The sequence below is a fragment of the Hesperophylax consimilis genome, chromosome 16, assembly GCF_061612785.1.
Source record: "Hesperophylax consimilis isolate HC1 chromosome 16, BYU_Hcon_1.0, whole genome shotgun sequence".
In the NCBI taxonomy this organism is placed as follows: domain Eukaryota; kingdom Metazoa; phylum Arthropoda; class Insecta; order Trichoptera; family Limnephilidae; genus Hesperophylax; species Hesperophylax consimilis.
Genome location: NC_142851.1, coordinates 26,275,495 through 26,300,083, shown reverse-complemented (window position 1 = coordinate 26,300,083; position 24,589 = coordinate 26,275,495). Strand labels below are relative to the sequence as shown.

The 24,589-nt window shown below is 31.9% G+C and overlaps 1 protein-coding gene across 1 annotated transcript in view; it reads left to right on the top strand.

Annotated features, from left to right (window-relative positions):
• LOC149416949 (cell adhesion molecule Dscam2-like) overlaps positions 1 to 24,589 on the top strand; it is a 546,393-nt gene that overhangs the window by 442,903 nt on the left and 78,901 nt on the right. The window contains exon 8 of the mRNA XM_089641351.1: positions 7,763 to 7,875. Within this exon, the coding sequence (XP_089497477.1) occupies positions 7,763 to 7,875 (113 nt within the window). The remainder of the gene's footprint in view (positions 1 to 7,762; positions 7,876 to 24,589) is intronic.

Sequence of the window (24,589 nt, the reverse complement as noted above, 5' to 3'; positions counted from 1 at the left end):
GGATTGTTGTCACGTAAGTGTGATCATCTGTAAAACCCAGTATAAATAAATAAATAAATATGTAGGCAGATTTAACCTAATTTCAACACAACGGTCATTGGGTGAAGGAGCTGTTAGCCAGATCCTATTCATAATACAGGATTTTCCAATAAGAGGTGTTATTTTGATATTAAATCGTAAAAGATCAATGGTTTCGTTGCTTGTGTGGCACGTAGCGCCGTCTTGTTGAAAGTAAACGTTGTCCAGATAAATACCATCCAATTCCGGCCATAAAAAATTATTAATCATCTCTCGACAGAGCAATCCATTCACCGTAACTGTTGCTTCAGCCTCATTTAAAAAAGTAAGGTCCAATCACTCCGCCGGACCATAAACCGCACCAAACAGTCACACTTTGAGGATAGAGTTTCAACAATAACTCTTGGGTTTTCCGAGACTCAGATGCGACAATTTTGCTTGTTGACGAAACCATCGAGGTGGAAATGGGCCTCATCACTCAAGATGAATTGCATTTGATTCACAGTGAATTCACAGTGAATTTTAATGATTTCAATGCGTTGTTGAAGCATGTTTTTTTAATAACGTAGATTTATTTGTCAAATGTTAAAAATGACAGCTTCTAAAGTAACATCTACCGAAATAGCGGGCTATTCAAAATAACACCTCTTATTGGAAAACTCTGTATTACAAACGTACTGTAGTTGTTACAAAACCATCTTTGAAAGTTTTCAGTCGGTATATTTTTTTAGTTATGTTCTGAATTCTTTAAAGTTATTATTAAGGGATCTTATATTTTCTAGTAATTTATTGAAGCATTTTGTTTCATGGTAGGTATTTGCAGTTCTGTTGACCAAGTTTTTTTACATATCGCACGGAGAAAACTTACTGATGTGAAATACAGTTAATTATTAAAAGTCTGGTCAAAATATTCTTCTTCCTTTTAAAATGGGACTGAGGGCCTATAACGAATGAATTTAGAGTGTTCGTAATAAATCACTCAGTTCCTACAAATACCATATTGGTACTCACGTACCTACTTATATTGTAGCATTCCGTCATGATATCCACTATAAAAAGAACACGTGTTCTCGATTTATTCTGAATGACTAATATTTTAACATGAAACATGCTGTCACTTTTTCAAACAGGATAATTTTTTCTCCGTGCGGTATCGGTAACATAATAATAATATTGGACAATTTGTATAGCGCCGCTTTTGTGAGATATCACCTCAGGGGCGCTTGACGTATTATGTGTAAATATTCAACAAATGTTCATACAGAAGGTACACATTTATATATTTTATTAATCGTCAAATCAATTAAAAAATAATATTTATGTTTTGTGATCATTCAATACTGTATTTCGGTCAATGGTTGTTATATATCGCTGTTTTAGGTGTAAAATGAACACGTGACTTTTTAATATTCAAACGCCCAATTGAGTCCAAAAACATGCTACGGTATAATACAGGGTGTCCTGGGGTGAAACGCACTTACTTCGGGGGTGATTCTTCATGATTTTAGAAGTAGAAAAGATTTGTAACTTTTATAAATTCCAATGTTTTAATGTAGTTTTCAGGTTAAAAACTTGAATATGGAAAAATATTTTAGTATGAGAAAAAAGATGAAATTTTGAAAAAAGTTAGTATTTTTTACTTCTACCATCATGTGGAATCACCTCCCAAAGTAAGTGCACTTTACCTCCAGACACCCTGTATTTATTGATAAATAATTAAACTTTTCTCAAAATTATTTTAAGTCTCTAATAATAATTTTCAATTCCTTGTAAGTTTTTATCTCGACAAATGTAAATCTGGAATTCCTTGGACACCTACAAAACCTTCGGTAGATTACGTGAAAATGAACAAAAAAAAACATATAAAATATAGTACAGCATATGTAACAAAAACACACATAATTTCCCCACCTTTTCATTACCCACCGTGACCAAGATCTCAGCTCTCATCTGTACCCTTTCCGTTCAGAATTATAATAATACTGCCAATCTTGCGCATTGCGGCCCACATGTTATTTTCCATTTATCCGTAATGTAATGGAAAAACTGGCCACTGAAACTTAACACATTCTGTTTAATAAACACAGTCAGTTCAGTCTAGTCTACTCTCTTACCTTATACGAAGAATGTTAAGTGATGAGAAAATCTGATTTAAAATGATTACCTTGGTTTTTCATTTATATTTTAATGGAAAACATTTGTGACGTTAGATTAAACGTTAGCTATAATAGTATTTTTTTCCAGGCATCTTATTGTGTATTTATTTATTTCACTTAATTTATGTGCTAATATAAATATGACACAATATTCTAAGACATATAACTTGAAAACTGATTACAGCAGTTATTTAAAATTACTGAATACAAAAATTAAAAATTACGCACATTTTTTTCCATGTGTTACATGAGTCTCAACTGTTTCCTACCGTCTGGTGCCAGTGAGACTGTGGCATTGGACTATATTGCAAGGCTGGAGGTAGTGGAAATGGGAAGGAGATGGGAAAGGGGAAGGTGAGGAAGTACCTGGCTATTCATATCTGGTCACCAATCATGACAAAAGCCATTTCAAGCAACACCTGGGCGATACTGAAAGTATTTCACTCTGGAAGATTCCGCACATTTACTTTGTATTTTTTAAGTGAAATAACACAAATTAAATTAATCAAATAAAATTTACTTGCGCTTGCCGGGATTCGAACCCGCGAGCTTGCTAGTCGAGAGCCTTACCCCTCAACCGGTCGAGTATTTCTTGGAAAATATTCAACGCTCTATAGACTCTATACACTCTACAACCCAACATCATTGTTTCACAAACTTTTTAGTATCGCATCCCCCCTTAAACGAACAAAAAAAAATTATCAAAATTTTACATTACCCATGTGAAATTTCATATTTTGAATGTGAAAAACTAACAATCAACTAATTGAAATATCAGCTGACAAAACTATACAAAACATAGAATATCTGTCTCAAGATTAAGATAAATTTTGAGATGACGATGTGAGCACGAAAGTTTAGTAACCAGTGCTTTGAAAACTTTAATTACATTTGCCACTTTTTACTTGTGTGAAAATTGTTTCTCAATCTTTTGGTAGCTTTTAAAACAAAATACAAAAATCGTCTATTATCACTTGTAAATAATTTAGTGTTTCAAATGTCGATCCACGTATGGAAAGCCTTTTAAGTGGAAAACACACTCCACCGTCACAAAATAACAGATCTATATACCCACATATTAGTTTATTTAGAAGTAGGTATATATAACACCAGATTTTAGCTTAAAATTCATTACTTAATAAAAGTATTTTTCGCGTACGTAACTTATTTTTTTAACAGATTGGAACCTGACACTTTAAACCATCGGTCACCACCAAGCATGTTATAATTTTTTAAATGAAATCGATTTGTTCTAAATCATATCTGATCTAGATCGATGTTGGATAAAAATATTTATCAATTTCTTGTTGGTGTATATAACTCAAACCAACTCAAAAATGGTTCGTGATGTAGGTACATATAATAAGAACCTGTTCTTACCCAAAAAAACTGAATGTTAATGTTATGTTGAGGAAAAAAAATGATATTTAACTTATTACGTTTTACGCCCAGCTGGAGTTTTACACGGTTTATAAGAACATGATATATCTACACATAGCTTTTAGAGCATGAAATATCGTTAAACTGATAAACTAAATATGAAATAATATTTGTAAAACATGTAACAGTAACATAAAATTAAAAAATACAAACAAATTAAAATAATAGAACATATTACACAAAACACTGAAACTACATTAACAACACAACTATAATTTTTAGGATTCAACAAAGTGCTGCTATAGATCCTCCGATGGACAATCAATTTTCCTTCGTTTGAAATAGAGCAAAAATCTCATGAAGAATTTTTTGCATTTAAAGATACACTGTGATTTTTTTCATACCTATAACATATTAAAAAACAGAACAAAACGTGTTTTTAATCATTTTCGGAACATTTTTTGCTGATTTTGCTTTGATTTTTTTCTATCGAGGGAATTCCATATAATTACCATTTCGGCATTACAAATGTATTGAAGGTATCTTCAAAAATAGCAAACATTTTTTTGCGGACTTCAAAACAAAGAATTAAAGAGAAACATGTTATAAAGCGGTAGAAATTGGGAATGTGGGGGTTTAATATGAAGGAGTCTATTTCCTTGTTTAGTTTATAAAAAGATTGTGAAAATCTTTACGTTAGGCGAAGGTTGCATCATTTATTTTAATCTTTGTCCTTCTTAAATTAATAGTATAATTACATCAAATCTGACATTAAAACTTACTGCCTACGTTTAAAGTTAAACTAATAAACGTGTTTTAAATTTAACACAACTGATACACAACAAGTTATTTATTTATTTATACTGGGTTTTACAGATGATCACACTTACGTGAGAACAATCCACTTATAAAAACTCAGTTATTGTACAATTACAAAAATCTACAATTAAATAAAGATACAAAAAATTAAATACAGATACATACAATTAGAAAACAAAAACATCAAAAAATAAAAATAAAATACACAATCATATACAAGCTCGCTCAAGTAACACATTACATTATACATTATTACAAGTGGTAAGAGGCATAAGAAATACGAGAGGTATGCGTAGAGAGAAAATTGACACAATGAATTAGCTTATATTTTTTAATAGCGCCAAAACTTTTTTTCTGAATCCGTACCATAGACATATGAATATTAGTAGACCTGCCCTAAGTGATTAAAAGCGTATTATCCCCACTCCCCATACCGGTTCCATTGGAGCCGGCTGGGCTCGCGTATGGCCTCAAGTGAAATTTGAAAACGTGACGTCATCATTCTTGTGCGAACTATGGTCGAGGCATCATCGGTTCATTTTACGAAATAACACGGCAAAATGTTGACTTGTGATATGAAAACTTGTAAAAATAGATGTGAAAAAGAGAATAAACCCAATTGTCGTATCACATTCCATAAGTAAGCATTATTTTACTTTATTTTAAGCTTATTCACACCGTATTATATGGATCAGTTTTAGAAACATATACTATCGTATCACAATGTAGCGATTCTCAAGTGTGCTCATCGTTGTTTACTGGGGTAAGTAAATTATGAAACATTTGTAAAAGTGTCTTAACTAAATACTCTGAAACTAACTACGACTCTGCAAACAGAAAAAATTTACTTTGCCGAATTTGGACTTCGCAAATTAGTTCATAACGTGGCGAGTAATTTGCGCTCCCATGTAAAAATGTCTATTCATTCAAAAGCAGATTTTACTTTTAAGAACTAAATGGTGATATTATAATGCGTGATGCCTATTTACTGTCAGATTGATTTATTGACGAATCACAATCAGCTTAACCCCCTTCGTTCTTCAACAGTTGATTTTACCCCTCGCCATTATCTTCTCGTCTATTAATTCCTATGTTTTTGATCCGTACAAATTATCGACGAAAATATCTATTTCAGCACACTCTATCTTGTTATATAGTCGACACATCTGGGTCAGAGGGCTAAAGTAGGCGATATTATTTATAAATGTATTCAGGTGAAAAATATTATGGCGTCTTAAACAATGCGAATTGGGGACATTTATTTTAATATTGCTAAGTTTGTACATCCTAGGTGTCATTTATTGCACATACCTTTGGCCTTAGTGTACCCATTTATAATAAACGTTAGTTTAACAATATTGTTCTAAGAATATAGTTTTGTGTTATTTTTATTATTTTATAAAATTACTAGTGAACACCACAGCTTCGTTATTGCATAATATATGTATTTTTCGGGCGTTTCCAACTTCTTCCACCATTCGCTACTGTATATAACAATGTTACTGTTGAATAACTACAATTCATCGAATTTAATTCGACTCCGTATCTCATTCTGGTGCAGATATATTGCATCTATTGTAATATATTGCATATAAGTATTCATCGGTCGTCCCTGACTTCTTTTACCATTCCTGACACTAATAAAGAATAAACTTTGAAATTTTCAGCGATATCGGACTACTTTTCAAGTTTTGCGAGCACAAACAAAAGTAGGCTGAGTTTTTATATTTTAAGATTGGCTTCAACACAGGCTAGGCCTAATGTGAGGTTACAAATTAAAATTTTAACAATTATAATAAAACTACGTGAAGATACCAAAACAAATAAAACAATACTAAAATATGTTTGATGTGTGCAGAGATGTGCTTTATTTCAAATAAATCCATTTCAAATGGAAATGCAAAATGCAAAATTGGTATTTTGCATTTTAAATGCTTTTCTAAAAACCATTTTGCATTTTAAATGCTTTTCTCAGTGCATTTTCCATTTTAAATGCTTTTTTGCAACATTCTTCCTACTATCTCCACTCATCTTTTTTTCATAAGCCCCAAATCTCAGTCGTTCCTCAACCTCGCTATTTGAGATAATTTACATTTGTTAAGTTGCTCCCTGGTAGGAGCCCTGGCAATTGAGTGATACCATTCCAAAGAATACTGATTCAAATAACATGGGGCCATGACGCTGTAATATTAAATGGTTTCTATGTTTTCAACATAGTCAACATGTCACCATTAGTCCCGCGCAATTTTTTTGTGGTTTCATAATCTGTAGTCGTGGTGTTTTTTGGATTTACCAACATGTAATATGTTTGTTCTACATTGATGTCCATTATTAAATGTCAAAATTGTTTAAAAATTCTATAATTATTTTAATTGTTTGACCTGAGAAACCATTTTGCATTTTCAATGCATTTCGAAAATAGGTATTTTGCATTTTGCATTTGAAATGCTTTTCTAAAAACCATTTTGCATTTTGCATTTTCAAATGGAAAAATTTTGACCCATTTCCATTTTGCATTTCAAATGATTTTGGGTACCCATTTTGCACATCTCTGGATGTGTGCAATGGAGATTGGTCACAGACTGGCGCTTGAGAAGTAAGGTGGATTCTAGACTTGCGGTTGACAATTGACATATTTTTTTTACCTGAATACCGCACAAAATATCCAACTACCCGGTGACTATCACATCCCCAGTCGGTGTATGTTGTGTGACTGATGGTGTATATAAATTAGAGCCCCTTAATCTGTACAATAGAGAGATAATAAAACAAAAACAAAAAAGAATAATATCACGTAAAACTGACGCAGTTGGTTGTGAAATATTCACTGTTGTTTAAGTCGCAGTAGGTTTCTAGGAAAATTAGTTACATTTCAGACCTTATTTTAGAGCTGAAAAGTGCTTTTCCATCCTGCCGCATTCTAAATTAACAAATTGAAAAGTAAGCTTTACAAATTTGACTGCCATTCTTACTTTACCGCGTGACTTGATTACTCGCGCACATAAAACTCACCGAGTCATCGTCCAAGTAAATGTGCTGTACCTACATTAAATTATTTTTTTTATTTTTATACATTCAAATCACTATTCATGTTGACATATTTTTTTATGAAATTTTTAAATTTTATAATTGTAACTCATCTGAAAACGCTGCAGTAATTCTGCAAAGTATGTATTGTATTATTTTTTAAAGTTTTTGATTAGGTACATAAATAAATACTTTTAAAAAAAACAGGCATTAAAGGTCCATGTACATCTTTGTAATAGCTATTCGGTGACCTCAACAATATCAAAAAAATTAAAAATAATTGAACAAACTGTCATATTTGTTTATAAGCTTGTATATTAGAACACGATCAGATTTTAACAAATTTATTTTGCTTATTTCAGAAGCCAGGCTGTAGTTCATCTCTCCAATGTCGAGAAAAGCGCAGCTAACAATACCAAAGAAATGCCATTTTCTTGCGAATCTAAGATGAAACCAATACACATCAAAATACAAGGTAAGTGAGATTCACAGTTAAGGCGATGCCATACGTAGTAATGCAAAATCATGTGTTTTTGGTTTGAAAATTTGGTCGTCTAGAAATTTTACAGATGCTTTAATTAAATACTGCGTGTAGAATACATCTTGGCCTTTAAAATAATCGAGAATTTTTTATATAAGTCTTTTTATAAGCCCAGAAAAAAATAATGTATAGGCTTATGAAAACTGCTTTAAAGTTCAAAATCTCCTACTTACGAACCCATTTTCGGTCATGATTTTATTGTATAATGTGGCAAATTAAGTTATTTATAAAAAAAATTAAATATTTATGCCTGAACATCCACAAAATAAAATAAAAGGCACTTTTTGGCCATGTTTTTTTCTTGCATAAATCAAAACTGGCGGATGGGGTTAAGCGGGAATTTAAACCTTATTGCCATCTACGTAAGGGTTGTTATTGATAGCGGCTCAATTTAAAATATTACACGACGTAGGGTATCGCCTTAAAAAATCTTTTTACATTTCAAGTATATTTTTATTTGGAATGAGAAACATTACCAAATAATTAATCTTCAGTCCGGGGAGGAAATCCGATTTATAAAAAATAGTTCCCGCTTAAGGCGAAGCTTAATGTTAAATCACTATTTTGATTAATCTTTATAACGAATTGGTGTACATTATGAATAACAAAAAATATGCTTTAAATAAATTAAAGGATATCCTATCGTTTTGCTTGAGTAGAATATAAATAAAATTAAAAATTACTCAATAAATAATATAAATTTAAACTACTAATAAAAATATTTTTTTCTATAAATGTATGAACGCGAGAAGGAAACAACTTAAAAAAATACAGTATTATAGCTAAGATTATCTGTGACAGTTTCACTTGATTAACTTTTTGGCTTTCTTATAAAATTATTTACAAAATAAATGAAAACCAGTTTTGTGCTTGAAATCGAACGTTTCTAGACTTAATTTTTCAAGCGATTTAATGCCTATTACCTACAATATAAAGTATACCAAGAATATACACATTTTTGGCTTGTAGCCACTTCTTAATAGATTTTAAGAGAAAGGGGTACATTTGTGTGTACCATTTAGAAAAATATTTAAACAAACATTTAGTAAAATAAATAAACTGACATATCCTCTGAAAAGTTGAGGTCAGAGTATTTTTTTACTCCCGTACTTTGTTTATTTACCACTTTTCCTCAACCACTGCTGTTACCAGCTGCTAACCCTTTAAAAATCTCAAGTACGCCCAACAATTGGATTTTGAAGCCACCTCTAGGCTGAAGACATACAATACTTGATAAACCTACTTGATTCTGTGCACAGGGGGGGGGTCCGTCTGATTGACTATTTATTTTCCAGACCGTTTGCCATCTCTAATGCACAGATGCAATGTGGGCATGATGAGTCGGTTCTACAGGTATATTAATGGAACCTGTTCTAAGGAGCTAGTAGCATTTATCGTCGGGGCTGTTATGTATGGCCATGTTGGCAGTCCTGATGCGTCACGTGGGAGATTATAACGAGTGTGCGGGCAGTCAATAAACGTCATAGCTCTGAGTCAACAGTCTTTTATTTTTAATAATCCCCGATATAATAATTGGCGACGAGGATAATCTAAAAAGTTTAATGTAAAAACAAGTAATATTCATTTAATAGTCCAGTGTAAAACAGTGATTGCGTCTGTGTTTTTTTCAATCATTTTAACATGTCTACGAGTACTTTGCCAGTGCCGCAATACGAGTCGAGTTGTGAAACCTTCGGAATGTTTTTAGAACGTGTTCAAATTTATTTAAAAATAATTAATATTACGGACAAAGAGAAAATTGGTTATCTTTGTATAATTATTGGTGCGGAAAAATATAAAATTTTAAAAGAAACAGTTCATCCAAAAAATATTGAAGAGTTAACTTATAACGAGATTGTAACAACACTTCAAAATAAATATGAAGAAAAAAAATGTACGATCGCCCAAAGATATAAATTTTATAATCGTCAGCAACAGTCGAACGAGGGAATTGATGATTACATTTCCGAAATAAAAAGTCTGTCAATATCATGTAATTTTGGAGCATTTCTGGATGAAGCCTTGAGGGATAAATTGGTGTGCGGTGTGAAAAATGAAGCCATGACTATAAGATTACTGTCTGAAGATGAATTGCTGAGTTTCGAAAAAGCAAAAAAAATTGTCAAGAATATGGAGACAGTAAGTTGTTCTGCTAAAATATTACACAAAGAAGATCTTTCATCGGGAGTTTTCGAAGTAAAGCCGAAAACGTCACGTCAAATGAGTACTAGTCCGCAACAAGGTCAAAGGAGTTCAATGTCATCAAGTCGTCTTTCATCTCCATCACGTGGAAATCCCAGAAAAAGATGCGAGAGGTGTTTTATCAGTCATCAACCAGAGTTATGTCCGTCTAGGAATTGGAAATGCTACAAGTGCAATACATACGGTCATACGTCAAAATTTTGTTCTAGTGCAAAATCAATTGTTATTAATCATGTAAAATGTGTGAGTAATATAAATGTTTTAAATATGTCCGTGTCTGAAACAGCTAATATTGATTTGTTTGTAAACGGTAGGAAAATGTCCTTCATGATTGACACAGGGAGTTCATCGACCTTGATAAGTCACAAAATGTACATAAAATTTTTCAAAACTTGTAAATTAAGTCAGTTCTATGGTAATTTGTTTACAGCAAATAGTCAAAATTTAAATTGTTTTGGATTTTTTATGGCAAAAGTAAGTGTAAGAGATGATTCTAATTTTGTCGTGGATTTACCAGTATTAGTTATTAAAAATCTATCGTCTGAAGCTATTCTTGGTAGGAATTGGATAAATGTTTTGAATCCGTCTTGGGAAAATACATTTATAAATTCTTTTATGTCAAATATTGGTAATGATAATACTGTAAATTCCGTGTCTGTCAGTGGAAAAAATAAATCAAACATTGTCGAAAAATTGTCACAAAAATATTTAAATTCTTTTTCTAAAACAAATAACGACTTACCAATTAAAGAGTTTTCGGTAAATTTAAGTTTAAAAAATAATTCAACTCCTGTTTTCCACAAAGCATATGAGGTCCCTTATGCACTGCGTGTAGAAGTATGCCAAGAGCTAGATCGTCTTGAAAGCGAAGGCATCATTTCTAAAGTTAAATATAGTAGTTGGTCTTCTCCAATAGTCTGTGTACCAAAACAAAATGGAAAAATACGTTTATGTGCAGATTTAAAATCTACAGTCAATCCACAATTGAGAATTGATCAATATCCTATTCCACGTCCAGAGGATATTTTAAATAAATTTTCAGGTTGTCAAGTATTTTGTAAATTAGACTTAACAAATGCATATTTACAGTTGTCTGTGTCAGATTCTAGTAAAGAATTACTTACAATTAATACATGTAATGGTTTATATGTGTACAATCGTGTACCTTTTGGGTTGTCATCGGCTCCTGCCACATTTCAAATGGTCATTGATACAGTCTTGGGAGGCATAAAAAACTGTGCTGCATACATTGATGATATTTGTGTAGGTGGTAAAGATGAAACGGAGTGTTGTTATACTTTAGAAAAAGTTTTGTCAAAGTTAAATGAGTTTAATATAAAAATTAATGTGTCAAAAAGTGAATTTTTTGTGTCTTCTTTTGAATTTTTAGGTTTTACTTTGTCAGGTCAAGGCAAAAGTCCGTCTTTGTCGAAAGTTGAGAAAATTAAGTCTACTGGGTGTCCAGAAAATGTTACTCAACTAAAATCGTATTTGTCAATGTTGAATTTTTATAGGAATTTTATTCCTATGGGTCCTACTGTGCTAGAACCACTCCATAATTTATTAAGAAAAAATGTAGAATGGTGTTGGTCTGATGAATGCGAAAAAGCATTTATAAATAGTAAGTCTCTCTTGTCAGATAAAACTATGTTAGTTTTATTTGATCCGTCAAAACCATTGTGTCTTACAGTCGACTCCAGTGCATACGGTGTCGGATGTGTCTTAAGTCATGTCGTAAAGAATCAAGAATTTCCTATAGCTTTTGAGTCTGCAACTTTAAATTCAGCTCAAAGAAATTATAGCCAATTGCACAAGGAAGCCCTTGCTGTTATTTTTGGAATCAAGAAATTTCATAAATATTTAATTGGTCGTCATTTTACTATATATACTGATCATGCTCCATTGTTGTCTTTGTTTGCCGAAAATAAAAAAGTCCCCGTTTTAGCTGCATCACGTCTCATAAGATGGTCTATAATATTGTCCGCGTACAATTATAAATTAGTTTTTAAAAACGGACTGAAAATTCCTCAAGCTGATGTAATGTCACGTTTGCCAAGTGAACAACAATTTAATGAAGAGGAATGTAATTTTGTATACATGTCAACACCCTTAATTCCATTTTCAGAAGTTGAAAGTCATTCTGAAAAAGATGAAATATTATGTAAAGTCATTAAGTATGTTTCAATCGGTTGGATTGAAAACTTGTCAAGTCCAGAAATTAAAAAATATTTCAAGTTCAGAAATTTACTGTCGGTCAAGGGAAAATGTCTTTTATTTGGTGACAGAATTGTAATACCAGAATCTCTTAAGTCTAAAGTCTTAAATTTAATACATTATGGTCATCCTGGTATAGTCAGATCAAAAATTCTTGCTCGTTCTTATGTTTGGTGGTTAGGTATGAATCAAGATATTGAAGATATTATTTCTAGATGTGAAATGTGTCAGTCGGTACAAAAAGCTAACAAAAATGTGCGTCATAATTGGCCTATTGCTGAAAGTCCATGGGAAAGAGTCCATTTGGATTTTTTTGACTTAAAAGGTTCCAAATACTTGTTAGTTTGTGATTCATATTCAAAGTGGATAGAATGTTTTTATATGAAAAATACTAAATATTCGGATTTGTTATCAAAATTAAGTGAAGTTTTTTCCAGATTTGCGTTTCCGAAAACTATTGTTTGTGATAACGGTCCTCCATTTTCATGTAAAGAATTTTCTATTTTTTGTAAAGAAAAATTTATTAAATTATTATTTTCTCCACCATATAATCCCGAGTCAAATGGATTAGCAGAACGATCTGTTCAAACATTCAAAAAGATTTTAATTAAATTTATGTTTTCAAAAAATTCTAAATTTTTGTCACCAGCTCAACGTCTAATAGATTGTTTGTATACTTATCGTTCCACCCCTACTTCTGTCACGGGTTTGTCTCCTATGGCTAAAATATTTTCGTATGAGCCACGTACACCTCTTCATGTTTTGACAGAAGAAAATAATGTAAATAAAAGTAAGCAATCAAGTAAAAATGCATTGACAGAGTATGAGGAAAATGATAATGTATTGGTATACTTAAGACATTTGAAAGGTCCTATGAAATGGGTTCAGGGAACTATTAAGTTAAAATTAAGTTCATGGGTGTATTTAATTCTTTTAATCGGAGGAGAGGTAAAAAAGGTCCATGTTAACCAAATAAAAAAAAGTTGCATTAAGTTAAAATCAAATTATGAAAATCCCGATAAATGGTATGACTTGGGAAGTCAAGAAAATAAAAATGATAGTGAGCCTTTACCCAGCACTAGTGGGAAAACTGATGTAGTAACTAGGGCTGGCAGATTGGTGAAACCTCCTGTCAGATTTAGTCATAGTGATTATGTTTAAGTTTTATTTGGTATTGTAATTGTTTGAAAATAAACAAAAAAATAAAGGAGGAAAGGATGTTATGTATGGCCATGTTGGCAGTCCTGATGCGTCACGTGGGAGATTATAACGAGTGTGCGGGCAGTCAATAAACGTCATAGCTCTGAGTCAACAGTCTTTTATTTTTAATAATCCCCGATATAATAGGGGCACTTTAAAAAATAGTGCACGTGCACGTGCGTAAAACTCTACTTACACGAGCGGAGCACCCGTTCAGTTGATGTTGACTTCGTGAGAACGAATGTGGAACGAGTTACCGGCATCTGTTTTTCCTCCCTCATATAATCCGGGCTTCTTGAAGACCCGCATTAATAAATCCCTTCCTACAGCCCCTACCTTCACCCGCATGTCAACGCTGCTCAACCGGGTGGCGACATAGCTCCCCTGCCTTGACATTAGAAAAGTAACCAAAAACCGTATCAGAAAGATTTATAATATTTTACAATCAAAGTGAAACCACACGTATTATATGAAACCCGTGGAAAGCCCATTACAAAACACATGGGTTTATAACGCTCGTTTGCTGCAATAATGATACCATTCAAAATTAGAAATTTTTGAATTGAACATTTTTATTTATTCTAATAATATCGTGAAGCGATATTGACACTTACTCCTGTCTCGCAGCAACTTTTGGTAGTTGGTCTATCATTAAAAAGTGTAAGTGGAAATGGTTAGTTTTAAGAAGAAGCTACAAGCCAAAATTGTGTATATTCTTGGTATTCCTTATATCGTAGTAATAATAAAATCGCTTGACAAACGGAGTCTAGAAACGTTCGATTTCAAGCAAAAAGCTCGTTTTTACTTATTTTGTAAATAATTTTATAAGAAAGCAAAAATTTAATCAAGTGAAACTGTCATAGATAATCTTAGCTATAAAACTGTATTTTTTTTCTATTGAAAAAATATTTTTTGTCGTTTGTATTTATATTTTTTATTGAGTAATTTATTTTTTATTTGTATTCTACTCAAGCGAAGCGATAGGAAAACCTTCAATCTAAGTAAAGCATATTTTTTGGTTTTCATAATGTACACCAATTCGTTATAAAGATTAATCATAATAGTGATTTGGCATTAAGCTTCGCCTTAACCAAATAAATCAAATTTGGATATTATTTTTAATTTTTGATTTATGGCATAATAGTGTGTGCTTCCACCGAATTCTGGTATGTCAAATGTCAAATGTCGCATCAGTATTTCAGTTGCCACTATACGGACACAAAAAATATATTGTCAGATATATCTCAGGTAGGTATCAATAAAGGTTAGCCAGAAAATATCTAGCTGTAATCTCTATGGTGCGTGAGCCGTTCACGCTTCTCCCGGATTGATTGGAATGTTATCGGTTCCTTGTAACTACTGTTCCGCGAAATGCGTTACAACATCAACGCAAATGAGGTTCTCTCTAAAATCACACAGTACTTTTTTACGTTCCGTACAATTTCAAAAATGCTAACGCAAAAATATGCTAAATTTACACCACCGTAACCAGACCGACGTAGAGAGGTACGTCAAAATATTTAAAACTGCAATGATAAACTTTGAAGTTTTGCAAGTAATTTATGTACATGCCGATTACCATCTAAGGAGCCACCGGCACACGTGCGCAAAACTCTATGGACACGAACGGAACACCCGTTCACAGATGATATTGGCTTCGTGAGAAGGGGTCGTTTTTTGGACTCGTTTTTATATGTCGTATTTCATATGTGGAACGAACTCCCAGAATCTGTTTTTCCTCCTTATACAATCCGAGCCTCTTCAAAACACGCATTAAAAAATCCCTTCCCACATCCCCTAACTTAACCCGCCTCACAACGCTGCCCCAACGGGTGTCGATATAGTTTCCCTGTCTTTACACTGCACAGACAGGGGTCCTCTTTTGAGATCACATAAAATAAATATGTATATATGAGCAAGCTGCTGACAGTCAATAGGGATTTTTATAACCATTCCAAAGTATAAAACAAATGGATATCCAGTAGTTAGAGCTCTAAATAACTGTGCTCTATGAAAGATGAAAAAAAGTGCGATTTAAAAATATTTTTACGTTCACAATCCCAGTTGGACGTCTTTTGACTTATATCGGTAGTTTCAAGAGGGCGAATTCATCAGTTGAAGACGATATATTTATGCCAAAAACTTAAGCCGTTGAAAGACTAATAATGTTTGAAAGTCACCCTACACGTGTAGCCTCATCTCACTTATATAGATATACGCCTACCCGGCGTTGCTAGGGTTTATTCTTAGAATATAGACATATTCCATTGTAGACATTTCTATAGGCCTTTTAAGATATACAGTTCTGTAGTACATTATTTTGAAGTATCTCATAAGGCTTAGCCAGCGTTAGCAATGTAAGCGCCCGAAAATAATTTATTTACGTCTTGATTACAAAACATCGACTTTTCTCTTTTTTCTATAAATTGAATATGCGTGTCATATATATAAACCTTCATGAAGAAATTCTCTAAATGATATTGAAAATCCTATCAAAATCCATTGCGTAGTTTAGAAGAACTAAAAGCACAAACAGACATACGCGGATAGCGACTTTATTTTCTTTTATTTAGAGAAAGAGATTAGAGATTTTACCTAATTAGCTAACCAAACAATAGCGAGCAGTAGCTGATAGAACTTTTATGAATAGAACTTTACACAATCACGTCGACCATAGCGAACTTCTGTCTCTAATTAATTTTAACATACCTTTGAGACGTACACGACATAAAGCTCTATTTCATACGCTTAATTACAATTACAATTACACCAATTAATAGTGGTCTTCATGCGTTCAATAATATTTTTCTAAATATGTACATTTTTTCAAATTCTCTGCCCAAATTTAAAAGGAGCATCATGTCAATGATATAAACTGTTCAATGCGCGCACACACACACACTCACCTTAACACAGTATACACATACACGCTGCACACATCACCCGGTAATTACTAAATATACAAACTACATATATTAAACATTACAAGGACACATATCATAGGTAACCTTGAAATATTTAATATCTGTAAATTGTTTCACCACTGTAACCATTGTACTGTTTGTCACTATAATATTTAAAAAATAAAATGTATATACACGTTCTCCGAATCTCACGTGACTTTTTTTTGTTTACTAATATTACGATTTGAGCTTTTACTCATGAAGTTATTCCACTCTAAAATATTGAATAATCATCCTTTACTTGTTCCAAAGTAAAAATATGTCACACACTAAAATAAAAATTAATATATTTATCCGAGATACTATCTGGATTGCGATTTAATTCGGTTAGAAAATTGTAATCATACATAAAGATAGCATACAAAAATATATGCGTTAAGAAAATGAAGATAATATTCGTAGCTCTAAGTCAAAGTATGATACTTATGATAATTATCTCAGCGGTCAGTGCACTTCCCCGGCAACGAAGAGGTCCTGGGTCCAGATGCAACTGAAATTTTTTTTATGTTGAGGGTCGTTAATATTGTCTTCAATCTTTTGGTAAAATAATTATCAAACAAAAGTAAAAACGAACAAAGACATGACGTACCAAAGTCATTACTATACAATTCTGTAAATTTATTATCTGTTCGTGCTATATTATGGCTTAAAATTGCGAGTCAGCATACATCTCAATCTGAACATAATAAAATAGTGACACATGTTCATAATACAAGACTAATTGCAAACGATGGACTTGTAGTTCCCTGATACCTGAATAAATAGATCAAAGAACTCGCGAATACCTCGTTCCAATAATTTACAACACGTTACCAAACTTAATAAAAAGCTGTGAATTGACTCACAGAAGGTAATGTATGTTAAAAAAATTATTATGTGAAAGAATTTTTTTGTACTAATGTAATTAGTAAATATGTGTATATTTTATGTACTTGTTAAAATTGTATATGTATTTTAAAAAGTAATTGTTAAAAGAACCCGTTGACAAACTGATATCAGTCAGTTTAACGGAAATAGTAAAAACTGTATTTTTGAAAGTTAATAAATAAAAAAATAATATTTTTTTGCTTTGTTGGCTACTTTCGCATCCGTACATTAATCAAAGACGTACGTTCTCGTTCGTTATACAATCTGACCTACGTTAGTTTTACATATTATTAAGTACCTACGTACTCTTAGTATTAGTTATTGTGTTGCAAGACAAAGTAATAACAAGCAAAGCTTACATCTTACATAAACCATGGAACTAGAAACTAAAACTTAGGTTTCATGAAAAGAAAGAAGGAAGATTGACATTATTTGGATTTAAACTGGCTGGCCCAAAACAGGTAACATTTCCTTTTACCTTTCCAGGCAGCAGTAGAGCATTTCCAAGCGACATGTTATTATGGAGATAAAATCCCTGTCAACATGAAATAACTTTTCCCTATTTGTGTTTCATTATATCACAGCATGTTTCGTTGCAGTAATACGCTTCCAAATGCCGGACGTTTCCTTTGCGCTACAGGGTTTCTGCTGAATTTATTTCCTCTATCTGCCACGCGAGACCATTGTGGTGTCGGTATGTACGGACCATAAAATATACCCGTTTGCAATACTCGTATTACAGGCATGTCACTGAAAACTCCATCGTAACCTCTCCCTCTTTCTCATAAATGACGCATGTGACTGAAAGAGAGGTTGCAAATTGCAACAATGCTCTCGGCGGCAGGACCATATTTCACATACCCGGCTGCAATATAGGCGTACCTCTTATAGCTCCGTCGCAACCTCTCCCTCTTTCTCATAAATGATGTATGTGACAGAGAGAGAGGTTACAACAATGCTTTTGGGGGCAGCACTAAATTACACTTTTACGCGGCACCAAGTAATCGTTGCTACCACGTGATAATACGTAGATGTGGGTTAGCCCAGAATTTAATAAAAAGAAGTCGGTTGGGAACCCAAGAAAGCTAAAATAGTTGTAATGGGTTAAATATAAGTTATAAGTTTAATACTTAAAAAGACACATAATATGTGAAATTCTCTAAGGATTGTGCAGTATTATTGTAGCTGTTGTGGCTGTTTTTATCATTGGAAAATGTTACCTGAAAAATTTTATAACATTATGCATTTATCTGTATTATGTGTGTGATTTTTCAGTTCCGGCCTCGATATATATAATAACAATAGATTAACCCTCTCATACCTAATATAAATCTAAAAATTACACCACCTAAGATTAATTTCATAATAGAACTCCGCATTGAATTCCGATGCCTCTTCGAAAGCCTAGATGAAAATGCAATTACCCTACAGTATAAAACAGGGCGCAAAGTTATCGTTTAAATCCCATATTGCAAAATTGGGTTGTTAAGTTCATCTCTATATCTCATGACTAGATACCTTTTGACCTTGCTATTGGCCGATAAAATTAACAAATTACATTTCATTCATTTTACTTCTGCAGGGCTTTTACATAAGTTTATGTGATATAATATAATATCATTTTGAACATGAGAAAAAAATAATGAAGATTTGATTATAATAAATAAACGATTATATCCTATAGACGCTCAAAATATCTCGTATTCACGACAGTAGCAACTTTTCAGAGTTATCAAAAGTCATATCGATTACATTCTTCCGCAGAATGATCTTAATTCCCTTTCCAACCAGTCGGAACAACTAACGCATTAGCATCCAGAAACGCAGTGTCGTTAAATTTATAAAATCCAAAGAAGGGTAAATGTAAAATTGCAATTAGGAATGTTGGCGTGCTTTTAAGGAAAAATCTCTACTTAAAATTCCACATATTGTGAAATGCCATTGTCTCCTGCGCTAACAAAATACTTCGATTCATTCGTAATGCAAGATCATTTACAAACGAAATCGCGACACGAATAACGTATGAATCACTTGATCTCAGCATCCTGGAGAATAGTTTAACTATGTAACCCCTTCAGAAGAGTATCGTATCCTCGAAATAAAAAGAGGTTTATGCGTTATCTTTGTGTGAGAGAATATAATATGCGAGTACTTACATTATCCATTCCTAAATCCATCCTTGTTTTTAACGTTCTAAAGAACGCGTTAACATTAAAAAAGTTTGATTTTTACACCTCTGAAGCCCATCGAAACTATGTATTATAATCCGTTTCAGAAGAGATTAACCCCTCTAGCGTTTTGGGGTCATATATGACCGGGTGTCCATTATATAAAAGTATTTTTATCGTTTTTTCTATCGTGAAGAAATACGAAAATTTTTTGACGGTTAGTAAGAAAAATAAAATTTCTTTCCAGTTTGCCTCAAATGTATATACTAGATGCCATTAATAAAATCCTAAAAATAGTCTAACTAAATAATACATTCTATCATAACAATCGGTTTAGCTTCAAAGTTTTCTTATAAATTCCCCAAACAAAACGAATGTGATTTCGAAATATCGAAGTCTCTCAATTTTTTTACTATTGGAGTAAAAAATTAAGTACAAATGTGGCTATCATTTTTGAAACTATTTTAAGAAAATATTTACTATAGAAAGATAATTTTTTCTAGTTTCTAAAACAGTATTTTTTTTCCGGAAAATTAGATGTATATAACGCATTTGAAACACACAGAAAATGTTGCAAACTGAACAAAAGTTTTGAAAGTACTGAATGGTCTTGTACGTGTACGTCCTAAACAACTAATATACTCGTAGAAAATCTCATATTTTACTATTTCATGCTTCAAAAGCGAGAATTTTTGCTTATCAGAAAGCATCAATCAACAGAGCGTATCAACGTTGAACTTTGACATTTTAAAAGTCACTTGCAGACAGCTTATCGACGACATTTTGACACAAGTCACAAAATAACCGTAATATTGTCCCCATCACCCTTGAATATTTCTGATTTGTTGTGTATACCTATTAACCGTTTCCAATTTCGTATAATCATATAGACCAAGGCAGAGTATATAGACAATAAACTTGTAATCTTTAAAGATTTGGTGAATAACTGTTTGTTCCGACAAGCGATGAAGTAGTAACTATGTATAAATATTATGTTTTTTATTATTTAAAAAATAATTATTATAAACTTGAAATGTGAATTTGTTGGAGAAGATAGTACTTTGCACTCAGATGCTATATTGAAAACACTGCGTGTTACATGATTTTCAGTTACTATTTTAACCTCCATTACAGCTGTTAGATTTATCTAATTTGCAAAATATATGTATTTAAAAATACATATATTTTGAATAAATTTAAGAATATTTGGTGTTCACAAATCCTACAGTTATTAACATCTCCTGAATTTTCACGGGTTTTCAATTTAATTCAAAATTTAAAATAATGGTATTCATGGAGAACACATTAATGCATTTTATACACCTACTTTTTTTCATTAATTGTCAGTATTTATTAGTTCATTAATTGGCATTAAAAAATAATAATTTCACGTTTCTGAATGCTTTCACACATAAATTTATTTACGCAGAAAATTGTACTGTTGCACTACGTTTTAAAACTCAGTCTGCTATAAAAAAGAATAATCTAATTTGCTTGCAGTTCTGAATGAAAGATACGTTTGCTCTTCTCAAAACATTTTAAATGTTCCTACAATATTTTGCATAAATTCATCAAACGTTAGTCATTCAACTTTTATTTTTTATTTTATGTTATTTTATCTTCTGGAAAATACATAATTGTACGTAATAAGGTTTTGTTAAATACAAACGTGCTTTCCAACAAACTGTTCATGTTTATTTATATAATTATGTTAACAAACTGACTCTACGTTATTATACGAGTATTACTATAATACAATTACCTAACTCCATTGTATAACTTTCGATGTATCTTTAATACTTCTTCATGTGCTCCTTACTACTGAATTAATTTAGCCATGTTCTGTGAAACACCCAATCTAACGTAATAAAGGTTTGCAAAACACAAAAATACTTTACAACAAACTTTTCTTTCTATAAATATCGACAAAGTAACTACACATTCCTCTGTAACTGTTTTTATAGTAGTAAGCACTTATTTTGTACTCTTGTTATAATATATAATTATTGAACTCCTTTGTACAACAGAACTCTTTGTGATGGCTTGTATTGTACCCGCTTATATCGTTCATACTCAGTTTATTATATTTATGCATTGTACTTCTGAACTAACATATGAAAATGTATTTATGTAAATGCCTTCAAGGCGTGAATAAATAAATTCCCACTGTACTCCAAGCTTTATCATATATTTGTAGATTTGCTTTCTTAAAAAATCTCTACACTATACAGTTTTTATTTTATTCGGAATTTTCGGCTGTTTTCCAGAGATAAAATGGCTAACAAGGGGCGGAGTGATTGAAGGTTTCGCCTGTTGTTTTGTGAAAATGCGGACGAAATTTTATTGAAAAGCGATTGAGAGCTACGTGGATTTTTTTCGGAACGTAAACTTGATGCTTACAATTGCTCATGTAGTTAGTTATTCGTTTCATTATTCCTGATATTCATTAAATGTTGACTTCCGCTAAAAACGTACGTACACGGAGAAAAATGAGAATTGCTGTTTTATTAAAAATCTCTAAAAAATATTTGTAATCCGATTCAAACGGGATTGTAGGCCATTTTCTTATAAACTTTTAGTACATCATTCATATATCGGAACACGCGTAAATACACCTATATTTTCCTTGACAATACATAATGACGAAATGCGAAAATATTATGATTTTTATGAACACGTGTTCGGACGGCGTGTTGATACATTCTTCTTTACTAAAAGATTAAAAGGAAACTTGCCTGTAATCCCGTTTTTAACCAGATTACGAATTCTTTTATGCGATTCTTAACAAATAAGCATTCATTTTTCTTTGTGTATTCTTTGCAAAGCCATTTGAGGAAATTGTCATATAGTTTTTCGCTACCTGCATAATATGAAACTTTTACTTTAATTCTGATGTGTGGTTGAATTTTGCATTTATTTACAATTGTTTTTCATTTTTCCTTATTTTAATTTATCGACAAAAATAGTTTTATCTTAGGACGACATTTCACGTCCAATGTTGTAAAACTTGTTAATTTCCTAACTGAGGTAAAAACATGTTTTATTCGAAAATTGAGTGGTGGATCTCATAAAAAAATATGATTTAAATCGCTTTTTTAAACTAGTTATTTAAGATTCCACAAAAATTCAGAATTGCACAATTTAAAATAATAAATAACACGATTCATATGATCTGAAATAAATTAATAATCACAAAGTTACTAATATCCAAAATATTATAGTAAGAATCATTATCAAACAAATTCGTTTTTCTAAAACTTATTTTAATAATTTCGTGAAGAATTTTTACATTTAGTTTGTGACGTTGACGTGTAATTTGAAATTTGAGTAAAAAAGCTGTCGCCGTTCAATTTTCTTTCGTCGCCTTGTAAAATCGACATCAATATTTCTTTTGAAACTCCACTGTAAGAAAATACATTTTCACAAAATTTTTTACTATAATTCATATGTTTTAAAATGTCTTTTAACACTAAAAAAATATCTAAATTTGGTTTGGCTGAGGGTCGAACCTTCGCTTCCAGTAACTGGAGTCGATAACTCTGTCAACATCTCCAAATCCGATCGGGAAGCACCGACATTTATTTCGTATATTAACGGCTGTAATTGCATCCAATTTCAGATAAATGCGTATATGTATGCGTGATTGCCAAAAGTTTATTTCCGAGTTTCAGCTCGATCAGATTTCGGGTTAATTTTCGCTTCCATGATATGCATCCAATCATTAATTAATTCGGTGGGGGCGTGACTAGGTTTTAGCGAAGATTGGGGGGGGGAGATGGAACGGACGGTGAAAGGGAACATCTCTTAGAATAGACTGTAGTGAAAGGGGTGTCTTAATAATAAATAAAGTATTGTGGTTTAAACAAAGTAACACTGTTTAATTTATTTTTAATGGATAACCGCAATGTTATAGCTAGATTCAAAAGTATCAAATAGATGTATAGAAAAAAAAATTTCAAAAGGAAAGGAATGGAAAATTTTAAAAATTATTAAAAATCACTTTCTTTGTTTTTTGGAGTAAAATACATATTTCTACGCTTAATGTCTGTATTTTTTAATGGCAGTGTGAAGTATAATTGATCAAATGCGTTAAACTAGAATTTATTAAAACCAAACCATAACTAAACTATTAAATATCCCTGTCGAAGACTTAAAATAGAATTTCTTATTAAATACACTAAAAATACATACATTAGAAGATAGACGTAAAATAAACGATTTAACGTTCTTATTTAAAATACTTAACTCTAAATTCGACTGTTGTGAACTCCTGCAACTTATAAACATACATACACCCACAGTAACAACACGACAAAATACAATATTCTACAGCAACACACATAAGCGTAACTACATTGCCCACTCTCAGATACAACGACTTCACACCATGGGAAATCATTACTTGGGTGATGTTGACATATTCAATACCAACTTGGCAAGTTTTGTGGATCATTTAAAACATTTATTTCAACAATACTCCTAAACACATCATGTAAACCTACAAATAGCTGTAATTTTCTGTTTTTGTTTCTTGTGTTTGTATCACTTGTTGTATAGCTTTTATCAAATGTATTCGTATTCTTATTTTTTATATTTCAAAGTATCTGTCAAATTAAAATTATACTACCAACCATGTAAAAGCCCTCTGGGCGTTAAATAAATAAATAAAATAAATAAACTAAAACTACTTACTTTTTTCTCGAGGGAAAAAAGCTTTTCTTAGAAGATCATTTCGTATTTCCTTTTTGTGTATCTCTATATTATCAAAAAAGAAGTTAAATATTATATAAACTAATTCAAATTAACGTTTTAGGTTAACACATTAACTTAGACTAATTTATTCAGTTTTGGGAAGTAACAGCTTTCACCCGTAGAGTCGATTAGTTTGCAACAGCTCGTTTATGCTCTCATAGAAATCGTTGTCTCTCTTACCGTCATCGTTAGAAAAATATGTTGTCTCCCTTACCGCCATCGTTATAAATGTGTTGTCTCCCTTACCGTCATCGTTAGAAATATTTTGTCTCCCTTACCGCC